Raw genomic sequence first — 15,284 nt, forward strand, 5'->3', positions numbered from 1 at the left:
CAGGAACTGTGGTGCATCAAAAAGACTTTGCCATATTTCTCCTCTATTTATCCGCTTAAATGACTATCACCCACTGTTCACAGTTTTCCTAAGGCCAACGGGTGGCGGTGAGCCCGGGTGCTCGGGCCCTTTCATCGCTGCTTGCAGCTTTAATTCATCTAGAAGTTTTGTGCTCAAGAAGCTCAGAAGTGGCTTATGGTCCATCTCGAGAAGGAAATGCTTTCCAATTAGCTAGCAGCTGAAACGCTCACGTGCCCAAATGCTCACATGACTCCTCCTGTATCTGAGCATTTCTCTGCTCAGCTGGAGTTCATGATCTGGACGCATATGCTATGGGTTTCCATGCATCACTGAACTATTGAACGATCATCCCTTCCACACTAAAGGACTATACATCTGCTTTGACTTTAGTGCCCTTGCTTGGATTGAAGAATGCTAAAGTTGGCGTGACGATAAGCTCTTTTTTCAGCAATGCAAATGACTCCTGCTGTGTTGCATCCCAGGACCACAGATTTTTTTTTTTTTTTTTTCTCTCTCTCACAGGGGCTTTTTTTCTCTTTAAGGTCTGGAATGAACTTCCACAATTGGTTCATCATTCCAAGAAAGCTGCGTACCCCAGACACATTAATAGGCTCACGCATTGATCTGCAGCCAGTTTGCCCAAATGGGGCTGTAATACCACTGAATACAGCAGCTTGTGGCCTAAGAACTTGACTTCAGTCTTATCAAATCCACGCTTCTTTTTGTTAAGTGTTAGGCCAGCACTCTGGAGCTTCTTTAACGCTGGGTCCAGACTCCAATCTAATGTAATGGTGTTACATATTTAAAATGCAAAATATGAGTAACTATATTCAGTTACAGTTAAAATTGTTGATAATCAGATTACATTCAAACATTTCATTATATTCAAAAAGTATTGGATTACTGGATTACTTCATTTAATATCTAGTCCCTACATTTGGAAAGACTTTATTCGATGTGATGTGCATTGTGAGAAGCATTTGGGCATTGGTGACAGTCTCTTATGATGTTAATTTTCTACAAGTAGACAGAGGGTGCAAGATTAGGCAAGAGTGAAAGATTAGGCATGTCCTTGAGGAAGTTCCCTTTGAAAATTTCACGGAGGGATAATAGCATTTTGTTTTTCATACAGCTTAACAGAAACAGTTAGAAATGCTGTGTAAGACAAAAGATGAATTGAGTAAAGACAAGACGATCTCAGTTATAAATATAATGAATAAAGGATATTTGTGAGAAATGCTTTCCCATTGATTTAATTGCGCTGACATTCTTGAAGCCCTGAAATCTCATTTGTCATGACACTCCATGCCAACTTTGATTTCAGTGACACCAAACACTATTAGCTCTTGGGTGTGATGCAGTCTAACACAATATGCCATGACTGAACATGTAGATAATGAAATTTGAGAGCTGCAACAGCAGAGAAGATCATTGTATGGAATAGAGCTGTATATAGATTGTTCAAAATGTCTCCTTTTGTGTGCTATAGAATAAAAAGAGTAATGTACAGGTTTGGAACATGGGAGAGAGAATATAGAAAACAAAGAAATAATTCACCCAAAAACAAAAATTAAGGCACACTTGTAAATGTATTAATATCATTGCAAAAGAAAACATCAACCATATGGCATGTGAAATACTTTTTTGCCATTATTTTACTATCTTATTTTATTTTGAACAATATATCTATTGTTTCTCATTTAAAACCAACATTTTTAAAATGCTTTTTAAAAGTAGTTTAGGTGCCCATATTTATTTATTTATTTAGATTTATTTATTTATTTATTTTTTTGGAGCCACTGTATGTGGGATACAGAACTGTTTCAAAGACTAACAATTGATAAGATACTTGAAGATAATTGATAATGTTGGCAGATTGTTGGGCTCAAAATGAACCTTAATGGAAGGAAAAATCTATCCAGGAGATTGGAGACGCTGTATAAAAATAGCCATCTTTATCAGCTCAATCTATTTTTACATTTTCTTCTCACCACCGGCTCTGTCATGGGACTGAAATAATTCTGTCAAAGCTCGAGAGCTTAAGCCACCTCAAAATGTGCCTGATCCACATTCAAATAAAAATATTCAACTCAACCCAAGGATGAGAGTAGACACAAAATCACTTACAGTATACATTACAGTTATAAATATATTTTTACTAGTGGGCTAGTGGTGCAAGCTTCTGTCACATCTGAGCATGCTGAATCTTGTCTAATGCAGAGTTTGTCATTCAACAGATTGAGATTCACAGATTTAATTGCAGGTATCAAAGTCATGCTATTATGTGGCTTTATAAAGTGCATTAAGCAATGGAAAAATGTCAAACATTGCCATTCAATCTTAAATATTACTAGGGCTGGGTGTCAATCAGTGTCGGTCCTAGACTTCTGGGGACCCTAAGCAAAACTTTTAAGGGGCCCCTGTCAGTGCGTTCATAAGAACCCCAAAATGACCCGCAACCCCTTAATCAGCTCTTCAGCGTTACTGTCAACAAACAACAGTGAGTTGAAACAGTAATAAAATAAAAAAGAATTACAATACAACAGAGTGTCTGAATTCACTCACTCGTTTTCTTTCACTCCTTCAAGTGGATAGTGGAGTAGGGAATAGTGAATGAGGGTATAGGGGGTGATTTCAAACACATCCGTCCGCCTGATTCAAACCGGATACTTGAATCATTGGTTCTTTTAATAGATTGTTTGAAAGCATCGCTGTTCATGAATCAGACACTGGTTGAGTCAAATGTTTGTGAGTAAGATTTCTCTTTATATCGTGGTGTTGAGGATCCAGCGGATGGTAAGCAGCTCCTGTGTAAATGGGGCTTGTTGGACAGCAGGTGACTGGGCGGGGCAAATCTACTCTTTTATATGGATACTTATTTTTAAAAACACTTACTCACAAGCAATACAGGAGTGTTGATACATTCTTTCCCTTAGAATTGCATTAGCCAGACACAACTGGAGACAAACTGGTCACAAATGGAGTTTATGTGGATTACTTTACAATTCTACTGTTATGACATATGGATAAAAACTATGAATACAGTCTTTCCAGCACTTTAGGGTATGTTTACATGACATCAATATGCTTAAAGCAGAGAAGATTTCCTTTGAGTTTTTCGCGTACCGACGACACCATTGTCAAAACGATCCCCGTTCACACAAATCTGTGAAAACAATTAAAAATGCTGTATTCTGCTGGCAGGCCATCAGATGGTGATGAAACACTATAGACTGAACATGTATTACACATGTGCATGATGTCATTGTTTTCACAGATTTGCGTTTTTGTTGGACATGGAGACCGTTTTCAAAACCTTGCACTTTGATACCCGTTTTGAAAAGTTTGCGTTTCCAGGCACCCAAAACACCGTTGTAATGTAAATGAATGGCCAAAATGCATAAAAAGTTTTACGTTTGAGATTGTTTCAGTTTAGATCTAGACTGAAGACCTTTTTTTCAGTCAAATATAGCCCTAATTAATTCATTCATACGTTACAGCTCATGATTATGCTGTGCGATTCAGGTCTAAAAACACCATATCACACAACTTTCCTTTAAATTAATTGAAAGGCAATATTAGTCTTTTTTTTTTTTTTCATTCCTTCCGAACAAACCTACAAAACGTGACCTGTGCCATGTGTTCAGCGAGGGGCATCTCAATTATTCAATGTCTGCGTCTCTACAACCTTCTATAACAGAAGATAAACTACTGCTGCTCTGACTCTAATGTTCAATCCTGGAAGGATCTCAAAGACTTCGATCAATGTACAAACATATTTTTTAAATGATAAACATTATATTTGGACTGTGTCGCCAGAGGAGAACTGGCCCCCTGGTGTTGCCTGGTTTCTCCAAAGGTTTTTTTTCTCCATTATCCAACATCAATCAGAGTTTTTTCTTCTTTGCCACAGTTGCTTTTCGCTTGCACCCTAAGGGACTAAATAAATTAAGTACTATGTAAAATGTGATGTGTTTACGTATTATGCTATGACTTTCAATTAACTCCTCAATTAAACTGCTCAGGGGTGGGTGGTATGATTGAAATTTTAACCTTCTCATTGATATGCATCATTTAACCATGGCAGTGATATACATCACAAATAGTAATTAGGTTTATCACTACATCAAATTGTTTTAAATTGAACAAAATTTTACAGGTTTCATAATCTTCAATGTCAACAAATAAAAACTTAAATGGTTAGTTCACCCAAAAATGAAAATTCTGTCATTAATTACTCACCTTCATGTCATTCCACACCCATAAGACCTTCGTTCATCTTCAGAACACAAATTAAGATATTTTTGATAAAATCCGATGGCTCAGTGCATTGACAGCGAAACAATGAACACTTTCAATGCCCAGAAAGCTACTAAAGGCGTATTTAAAACAGTTCATGTGACTACAGTGGTTCAACCTTAATGTTATGAAGCGACGAGAATACTTCTTGTGTGCCAGAAAAACAAAATAATGACTTTATGACAATTTCTAGTGATGGGCGATTTCAAAACACTGCTTCATGAAGCTTTACGAATCTTTTGTTTCGATTCAGGGATTCGGAGCGCCAAAGTCATGTGATTTCAGTTAACAAGGCTTCATTACATGATAAGTCTTTCGAAATTTCAATGGTTCACCACTGGGGGGGCGTGACTTTGGCAGTTTGATACACGCTCCGAACTAATGAATCGAAACAAATGAAGCAGTGTTTTTAAATTGCCTTGCTGTCAATGCAGGCCTCACTGAGCCATCGGATTTTAGGAAAAATATCTTAATTTGTGTTCTGAAGATGAACGAAGGACTTACAGGTGTGGAACAACATGAGGGTGAGTAATTAATGACTGAATTTTCATTTTTGGATTAACTAACCCTTTAATAACTCTAAAACTACAACTATTATAAGTATTTCCAACTACCCGGATACATACAGTACACACATGTTAAGCAATATATAGCAAATATTAACTGCTTGACTGTTCACAAAATGTAAAGTATATTATTGCCCAGGAATATATTTAAAGTTGGATATTTAGTACATCCAACTTACCAGCATACATACAGCACACTCATGTAAAACAATATATATTATGTATATAACAAATCTTGGCTGCATGATTGTTTGTATCAAAGCAAAATGTAAAATATATTATTGCACAGCACTATATATAAAGTTGAATGTATAAGTGTAAACTTGACCATAATGTTGGTTCTGTTCTCTTATCACAATATTGTAATAGAATTGCTCTTAGTGTTTCTACAAGACGTTTATAGTATTATAGAACTCCATAGTCATTATCACATTTACTATGACTTCAATCAATACATAAATGAGTTGAGTGTACATTTAGTTTAATCAGTTGACAGTTTAATCAGACATTATACAAACACACAGAACTTCAATCAGGGGGAAAAAAGCTTCTCTGACATGGTGGATGACCAGGTAGAATTGATCAGTAATATTTTAGCAGGGGGCTTAGCAAATGTTCAGTTATTCTGGAAGGTATTTGTCTTTAAATAGCATGATACAAACACAAAGATCCCCAGTGCCACTTCGATAGAATGACGCATGTTTATGTTTACTATCCTACAGGGAGACCGTTTCTCAGTGATCTAGCCGGCTCAAGTCAACCAGGACAAACTGAGTCAGCTGTAACACATGACTGCACTGAGATGATGAATAACAATATCGTCCGCTGGTGTGGACGCTGATAGAGTTATCGTTATGGTTATCCTCATAGTTATTGTTCTTGGTGTGAACGGGCCTTTATAGGCCCAGATGCAGACTTTCACATTTTATCTGAATTCTGAAAAATGTCTTTAAACATGGTGAATTGTAGAGCTGAGAGTACTACAGTCTTATTGGTAGATGAAAGTATAATTAAAATAGTCATTTAATAAACATTTAATAAATGAGCATATAAAAAGCAAAGGATATGTAGAGTTTTATGAATGACAAGATTTTCAATTCTGCAGAAATCTGCAGAGCTTTATGTAGAGTTCTGTGGGCACAGATCCCCTGTGGGTCTGCTTATACAAAATAATGAGGACAGAGATTTGGGTGAGTTTATCCATTACAAAACTGGCATTGTTGAGCACTACTGAGCCAAATGACCTCTAATAATAACAGTCTTTCAGCTCAGTGATATTCTGAGTGAAAGTAATTGACTTCCAAATCTCAAATCTTCCAAATCCCTGGCATCCCAAATTGACTGGCATAATTCAGATATTTAAATTTGTAAATGTTTATTCACTTAAAAACAATTTTACTATTAAAATAGCTGTCATAAGTGCTTTTAATAGGCCATCTTACAAGTACTTAATGATACATCATTGAATTATATACTGGTCATTTACTAGTGATTTGTTCATGATTAATGTGTATTAAAGGGTTAGTTCACCCAAAAATGAAAATAATGTCATTTATTTCTCACCCTCATGTCGTTCTACATCCGTAAGACCTTCGTTCATCTTCAGAACGCAAATTAAGATATTTTTGATCAAATCCAATGGCTCAGTGAGGCCTGCATTGCCAGCAAGACAATTAACACTTATATTGCCCAGAAAGCTACTAAAGACATATTTAAAACAGTTCATGTGACTACAGTGGTTTAACCTTAATATTATAAAGTGACAAGAATACTTTTTGTGCGCCAAAAAAACAAAATAACGACTTTATTCAACAATATCTATTGATGGGCGATCTCAAAACACTGCTTCATGAAGATTCAAAGCTTCACGAATCTGTTGTTTTGAATCAGTGGTTCGGAGCGTGAATCAAACTGCCAAAGTCACATAAACCACTGAAATTTCAAAACACTTATGATGTAACAGCCTCGTTTACTGAAATCACATGACTTTCATGCTCTGAACCACTGATTCGAAACAAAAGATTTGTGAAGCTCTAATGGGTGTGAACAACATGAGAGTGAGTAATTAATGACAATTTTCATTTTGATGGGTGAACAAACCCTTTAAGATATTGATACTTCAACAAATTTGTGAAATGTCATTCATAATATATCAACTAATCTACAAATGTATCTTAATGTATAGTAAATGATTAGTTCATCGTTAATAAAATGCTTTAAATGACATAAGTGTTATGAAGTGTTACTCTTGCTGGACGCAGTAAACCTGCACCGAGTGTCTGTGTTTGAAGTATCTGTGCTGAACGGATATTGCCTACAGGAGGGTTTAGAGACGAGCGCTAGGAAAAGTGCCTTGGGCAGCGGCTCTGCACAGCAGAAGGGTTCAGCGACACCATACGAGTATTAAACAAGCTATAAATAACCCTTCAAGTCCCTTTGATTTCAATTAAGTCTGAGGTAGCAAATATGATTTAGTGGATAAACGATATCTAGCTTCACCAAAATATTTCAAGTAATGTGAACATAATTAGGTAATGTATTCAGATGGGTGTTTTAGCAATGCATTGTAATTACTGTTTATTGGCATGTGCTGTTCACTAAAGGAATAATGCAAATCAGGTAAGGCTACAAACACATTGTCCGGTTTATACACTCTTCTCCATCATTTGATCATCACTTGATGAATTACTGCTAGAAACATTCTATTCATATAAACTTCATTTATAGCACAACATTAACAGCGGGAAGCAAACAGTGCTGACCTTTGTAAATGAAAAACATAATAATCCGAATTCATCCACAAAACGGAGGCATGTTTGTGCAGGAAAGAGTGCACAGCGTGATACCAGTGAGGCGGCAAACTGGATTAATGATGCCACTGAATAAAATGCCAGTTTTGTTGATAAAAACATATAAAAAGTCAAAGTAATATGATCAGCAGGTCACTATGTGCAGATAGAGAGCTATTTCACTATTTAAAGTATACATTCAGAGCTCAGCAATGAAAGGCTTAAATGTGCTTTGGAGCCCTGTATTATCCTCCAATGTGAAAGTCACATCAATACACTGAAGAAAGTTGCATGCTGGGCCGCTCACAGGGGGATAATGCTGAGAAATGATCTGTGCTCATAACTGCCAGCGACCACAGAAGATCACAGACACTCGCGCTCGCTTTAAAATACACATTCTGTACATATGCATTGACTTTTTCTTAAATCATATTAAAATGTGTACAATCCTATCAAAGACCATATAGATTACATAGATTATTTTATTTGTAACAAATACTTTGTCTTCTGCATTTCTTTTGAACTACAGCGTGATCTGAACAGGGTATTAGTGATTACATAATCATTTGTATACACAACAATGTCAGAAATAATATTTGTTTTTTTGAGGGGTGATATTTGCCCCCTAGAATTGATTTTCAGGAGTATGCAATGTTTTTTTTTATGAAGATATAAGCTGTCGATTTATGTAAAATACTAAAACTACGTAATGCATAAGATATACTACACTAAATGCTCTTCATATTGAAATAACATCCTTGTGTTAGATTCTACATCTATACTGTCTATCATGGTAGAATTTAATGAATTAATGTATTCACTTTTTCAAATTAGGAGTGTTTTACACGTGTCCTGTGTTTTCAGGTAATACAGTATATAAAAATAACAAATGCATACATTTTGCATATTTATAAAAGCTCAATAAAAGCAGCACAACTTTAACATGTCATGTTATTTTAAGGCATATTTCTTCAAATTTAATAAAAATAAAAACTTATCTTTGCATCACTGAGATTGAGTGTCAGCATGGATCAGTGTGTGTGTGTGTGTGTGTGTGTGTGTGTGTGTGTTACGAGAACTTCACAGCCCTGCTTCATCTCACACATTAAAGCAAAGAACATGTGGCAGGTCAGATAACATTGCCCACAGGAGCACAAATGGAGAAAAAACAATTGTCTAAATCAGTTGTACTCCAGGGGACTCACTGCTCTGCTCGTCTCTGTATCTGACACATGAAGCTCTTTCATAACAAGCTGACGATCTGAATCAGATGTGTTAAATTAAGAAGACACACAAAATGTGCAAAAGCGGTGGGTCCCCATGACCGGAGTTGAGAACTACTGGCCTAAATTATTACTATTGTCATTTATATGTATAAAGATTGTATAAACAAGCTTTGAGAGAAAAAAAAATGTCAAACTGAAATCTTGTAAGCTTTAAAATGTTATACATGGAAATCATCTATCTACTGAGCAGCACCTTTTTGATGTATGTCAACTCTGACTAAAGGACTGACCCACAGATAAATAGGCTAACAGTTATGCAGATCCATCTGAAGGGACGCACCTATCTTCCTCCACAGCCGTTTTTTAATGAATAGAAAGTGAATATGAGCCACTTACTAGTGGTGTTGTATTTGACGCCGTTAATGTACTCCGGACACGGTCGCTCAATTATTCGTCCAGAGTTGCTTCTTGGCCAGCAAGTTCCAATTTCATCCGTGGTAGAGTTACAATAGATACCTTAAAGGGAAAATACAAGCGATGCTGATTAATGTGCATTATACGGGCTGAATAAAACAAATGCGCGAACAAAGAATGTAATCCCCACCATCGACGCTCATCGACGCGAAAGACGAATTCTCGTATAAAGTGTGCTGAAAAGCACCCATAAGAGTACAGTTGGAGTCGCCGAATTCCTCTATGAAGAAGTGAAAGAGGGACGCATCCATGATTAAAAGCGTTAAGTCAAGCACAAATAAGGTTTCAGTAGAAGCAACGAGTCTGCCTGCCAGCCAAACTTGACACAGTTTCGTCTTTTTCACTGATGACAAATGCTCCTTGAGCGCGTGTCACAGCGCGATTCAAGCTAATCTGGGGATTGTTTTGTGCGCGCGTCCTTTGACAGAATGATGGTGATGTCATAATGGAATGTCAAGGATCAAAGCGTGGGATCCGGGAATATTTCCTCTGAAGACGTTTTCGTCACTGTCCGTTAACGTCGTAAGATATTTTGTAATTAATTTTATTCAGATGTTTGACATGTTACGAAGACAGCACTTTCAGACCGACAACTATAAAGTAGTTGGTGAAGGATTAATAATAGCCCATATATTATGGAGAAATATATGGGTCAGTGACGTTATTTAGCTTATTACTATTATTATTACGCTGCAAAAATGGCTTTTTGATATGTGTGTAGTTACTTTTTATATTTGATATATAGTGTGTAGTGTATTTTGCCTCACCAAGAAAAAAGTATTTACATTTCTTGAAGGCGTGTCCAATGCTTATTTGGGGTTGGAAAAAAATCCTTTGTAATAGAGATTCCACACACAGACTGTTTATTTGTTTGTTTGTTTGTTTGTTTGTTTTATGAGGACTCTCCACAGACATTTTTTTCTACTGTACAAACTCTACATTCTATCCTCTAACCCCCACAATGTAGGGAATTCATGAACACACAAGCAGAAAAGAGAGAACCATAATAGAATAGAGTATGTAATTGAAATACATACTCTCTTCCATCTATTGATTGTTTATAAAAGACTAGTTATGTTCAGATTTAAAATATTTAAAGGCAAGGTAGGTGATTTGCTTTTGTCATTCATCTACAGAAGTTCTTATTGAGAATTAACAGAAGTTTAACGCTCATGTTTGTTTCATTTAAAGTCACCATCATGGTGATTGGTGTTTCTATTAGTTGGGCTCCTAAATCTTATAACGTGTTTGTCTTCTCTATTGACTGTTATATATATATATATTATATACAGGTGCTGGTCATATAATTAGAATATCATCAAAAAGTTGATTTATTTCACTAATTCCCTTCAAAAAGTGAAACTTGTATATTATATTCATTCATTACACACAGACTGATATATTTCATATGTTTATTTCTTTTAATTTTGATGATTATAACTGACAACTAAGGAAAATCCCAAATTCAGTATGTCAGAAAATTAGAATATTGTGAAAAGGTTCAATATTGAAGACACCTGGTGCCACACTCTAATCAGCTAATTAACTCAAAACACCTGCAAAGGCCTTTAAATGGTCTCTCAGTCTAGTTCTGTAGGCTACACAATCATGGGGAAGACTGCTGACTTGACAGTTGTCCAAAAGACGACCATTGACACCTTGCACAAGGAGGGCAAGACACAAAAGGTCATTGCAAAAGAGGCTGGCTGTTCACAGAACTCTGTCTCCAAGCACATTAATAGAGAAGCGAAGGGAAGGAAAAGATGTGGTAGAAAAAAGTGTACAAGCAATAGGGATAACCGCACCCTGGAGAGGATTGTGAAACAAAACCCATTCAAAAAGGTGGGGGAGATTCACAAAGAGTGGACTGCAGCTGGAGTCAGTGCTTCAAGAACCACTATGCACAGACGTATGCAAGACATGGGTTTCAGCTGTCGCATTCCTTGTGTCAAGCCACTCTTGAACAACAGACAGCGTCAAATACAAAAAGGACTGGACTGCTGCTGAGTGGTCCAAAGTTATGTTCTCTGATGAAAGTAAATTTTGCATTTCCTTTGGAAATCAGGGTCCCAGAGTCTGGAGGAAGAGAGGAGAGGCACACAATCCACGTTGCTTGAGGTCCAGTGTAAAGTTTCCACAGTCAGTGATGGTTTGGGGTGCCATGTCATCTGCTGGTGTTGGTCCACTGTGTTTTCTGAGGTCCAAGGTCAACGCAGCCGTATACCAGGAAGTTTTAGAGCACTTCATGCTTCCTGCTGCTGACCAACTTTATGGAGATGCAGATTTCATTTTCCAACAGGACTTGGCACCTGCACACAGTGCCAAAGCTACCAGTACCTGGTTTAAGTACCATGGTATACCTGTTCTTAATTGGCCAGCAAACTCACCTGACCTTAACCCCATAGAAAATCTGTGGGGTATTGTGAAGAGGAAGATGCGATATGCCAGACCCAAGAAGAGCTGAAGGCCACTATCAGAGCAACCTGGAAGAGCTGAAGGCCACTATCAGAGCAACCTGGGCTCTTATAACACCTGAGCAGTGCCACAGATTGATCGACTCCATGCCACGCCGCATTGCTGCAGTAATTCAGGCAAAAGGAGCCCCAACTAAGTATTGAGTGCTGTACATGCTCATACTTTTCATGTTCATACTTTTCAGTTGGCCAAGATTTCTAAAAATCCTTTCTTTGTATTGGTCTTAAGTAATATTCTAATTTTGTTCCGTTACGATATTTCAGTGATGTCTGTTTTATTTCAGTTGATGAGATTATGAGATAATGAGATTTCATACAGCCTGAAAAAAATTTGAGTGCTTCCATGTTCCAAAGTTGTAAGTTTATCAATTGTGATGTTAAAATAACTAACTACCTGCATGGCATGTGATGTAACAAAGGGATTATTTTTGCCCCAGGATTACACACCTTATTTTCTGGAGTTTCTGGGTTGGGTATGTCATGTGCTGTATGGTCTATTTTACCCTGGGGTTACACCCTTTACACAGTACAGCTTATTGTGATTGGACTGGGGCGTTAGGATCTACTCAGGCGACAGGTTGATTGTTGACAGACCTGCTGACCTCTCTAACACCTCTTCCTGCAGCTATTCAGTTTCCTATCCAGATATATATAGGGCTCAATCCTACTTAGCTTCAGTGGGTGTGCAGGTGAAAGCTTCAGATTGACCACTACAGGCAATTTTCTAACCATAGACACACAAAGACATCAAGAATCAGCACATAAATCTCAACAACGGTGACAATCAAAAGTGTCATGCCACAATGCATGCTGGGAACAATAGTACAAAACTCCCAGCATGCATCACAGCATGAATAAATTATGCGGCTGAATTGTCCTATTATTTTCTTTAATTCTAACTGTTTGCTTTTATTTTTTGCTGTGGTATTTGTTCTGTCTTTTATTAACTTTTTGTGATGTCTAGAGTTGATCTGATTGTCTGAATATTTTGTTGTCACCATTGTTGAGATTCATATGCTGATTGCTCATATTTGTGTTTGTCGTTGTTTGTTTTCTGCTCATGGTTTTTATTTTCAATCCTGTAACTGATTTCTTCAATACAGTGTGAACTCATGATGCAGTAAAGCAAAGTTTGTAATTTAAATGTATTAATGGCACAGCACAATTACTACATTTAGTGATTCAGGCTACTTCGCAATGATTATAAAACCATCAATAGCTAAAAATTTTCAGCTTTCTTAGTTGCTGCAAACGTGTTTGACAAACACACTGTTACAGCAGCCAGAGAAGACAAACATATTTAAAAGATTTAAGAGCCCCACTAATAGAAACATCAAACTCCATTATGGTAACTTCAAATGAAACAAACATGAGTGTTAAACTTCTGTTAATAAGAACTTCTCAGTAAGAGCTTCTGTAGATGTATGACAGAAATTAAGTCAATCTGGGTAGCATTTCCCAAAAGCATCGTAAGCCTAAATTGATTAAGTCTTTTTTTATCTTCAGTTGATTTCATCTAAGGCTGTGGCTGAAGTCAGTTGTAGTTCTTGTGTTTCTGTCTCTTTTTTTCTGTTCTCTTCTTTCCTTCAGTGATTCTGCAGGCTTGTTAATGCTAATATGATTCTATAAATAATATATAAAGATTTTGTGGCTCAGATAAGGTCCAGTTCTGGTTTATTTCTTTGCTCTTGGCTGACATGTGTCATTGCTATGGCCTGCTTGTACCTCAGATCTGGCAAACAGGAGCGATCCGCCCAAGTGCCATCATTCCACGCAACATGTGGCCCAGATCATCATACCACACGTGGCAGATGTGGGCCGGATTTGGGCCGGCACAAAGTTGCTATCTGGGAACGCTGTCAACAGCGAAATGAATCTGCAGCAGTCAGGTGGTACAGATGAGTGTTCTTGTTGTTTATGTGCATTATCATTGTAACGTTATGTGCTGTGAAACATGCTTCCTGCAGGTCAATGGATTTTACACCAGAGCTCCTCACAGACTGGAAGCTTCTGTCTGCCGTGACTTGTGAGCCTCCACAATTCCAGCTCAAACTGACCCGATTCAAAGCTTGTCGCAAACAGTTTTTCAAACAGGATCATGTAGACTCACACAGACATCAAGAGTCAGTGTATGAACCTCAACAATGGTGACAATCATCAAAATATTCAGATCAACTTAACATTACAAAACAACCTACTAAAGTCACAAAAAAGCTTTCATTGATTGTCACCATTGTTGAGGTTCATACACTGAATCTTGATGTCTGCGTGAGTCTACCTGATCCCGTCTGAATAATTTCTGCATTATGAAAATATTCATAATATTAAAGCAGAACAAAATTTCATGCAGTGGTGTTCTCAGGCTACTATAATATGAGATTATTAAATCTAAGTCATGTCCTCAGAGATCAGATTCTGACTGAATGATCAGATCAATTTTATTTCTCACAACTTTTGTTGTAACGAATGTCCTTCAGAAACTCACAGTTACAGCAGCCAGAGAAACGCTAAAGTTAAGAAGTCAAGGGTCAAGAGCCCAACTAAAGCAAGCGCTTACCTCCACAACGGTGACTTCAAACTTTATTATTTTCAATAAGCACTAAGGGGCCATTGTTTTGTGGGGCCCTGCACTGGCAGCCCTAAGTGGGCCCATAAAGGGCCATTGCAGGGTTGTTTGCAGGGTTGCAATTGCAGGAAAAAAGATTTCAGAATTTTTTCAAAAAGATCAGAATTGTAAGATAAAAAAATCCCCTAAAAAAACTTCCATAGATATAGAGTGGACCTGTCATAAAAAAAGGAACTTCATTCTCAATTTTAAAGAAATTTTCCATTTAAAGGGTTAGTTCACCCAAAAATGAAAATGTCATTTATTACTCACCCTCATGTCGTTCTACAGCCGTAAGACCTTCGTTCATCTTCAGAACACAAATGAAAATATTGTTGATGAAATCCAATGGCTCAGTGAGGCCTCCATAGACAGCAATGCCATTCAAACTCTCAAAGTCCATTAAGATACTAAAAACATATTTAAAACAGTTCATGTGAGTTCAATGGTTCTATCTTAATATTATAAAGCGACAAGAATACTTTTTGTGTGCCAAAAAACAAAATAAAGACTTTTCAACAATATCTACTGATGGCCGATTTCAAAGCACTGCTTCAGAGCTTTACGAATCGAATCAGTGAATTGGAGCACCAAAGTCATGTGATTTCAGTTTATTTTGGGTTTTTTTGGCGCACAAAAAGTATTCTTGTTGCTTTATAATATTAAGATAGAACCACTGTAGTCATATGAACAGTTTCAAATATGTTTTTAGTACCTTTATGGACCTTGAGAGTTTGAATGGCATTGCTGTGAATGCAGGCCTCACTGAGCCATCGGGTTTCATCAAAAATATCTTAATTTATGTTCTGAAGATGAACAAAGGTCTTACA

At 37.1% G+C, this 15,284-nt stretch overlaps 1 protein-coding gene and 1 long non-coding RNA gene across 3 annotated transcripts in view; one reads left to right on the plus strand and one right to left on the minus strand.

Moving 5' to 3' along the window:
• LOC127524925 (corticotropin-releasing factor receptor 2) overlaps positions 1-9,795 on the minus strand; it is a 54,712-nt gene extending 44,917 nt beyond the window's left edge. The window contains exons 1-2 of the mRNA XM_051916983.1: positions 9,506-9,795; positions 9,298-9,417 (exon numbers count right to left, since the gene is read on the minus strand). Of these exons, the coding sequence (XP_051772943.1) occupies positions 9,298-9,417; positions 9,506-9,626 (241 nt within the window). The 5' untranslated portion in view covers positions 9,627-9,795. The remainder of the gene's footprint in view (positions 1-9,297; positions 9,418-9,505) is intronic.
• LOC127524942 (uncharacterized) overlaps positions 1-15,284 on the plus strand; it is a 41,363-nt gene that overhangs the window by 23,189 nt on the left and 2,890 nt on the right. Inside the window, exons 1-2 of one of the 2 annotated variants that reach the window (XR_007933208.1) lie at positions 9,779-9,897; positions 13,580-13,738. This is a non-coding gene — a long non-coding RNA (uncharacterized LOC127524942). Of the gene's footprint in view, positions 1-9,778; positions 9,898-13,579; positions 13,739-15,284 lie in introns of those variants that run through there. The other variant, XR_007933207.1, reaches the window with a different exon arrangement.

This window comes from Ctenopharyngodon idella, chromosome 2 (genome assembly GCF_019924925.1).
Source record: "Ctenopharyngodon idella isolate HZGC_01 chromosome 2, HZGC01, whole genome shotgun sequence".
Lineage (NCBI taxonomy): Eukaryota > Metazoa > Chordata > Actinopteri > Cypriniformes > Xenocyprididae > Ctenopharyngodon > Ctenopharyngodon idella.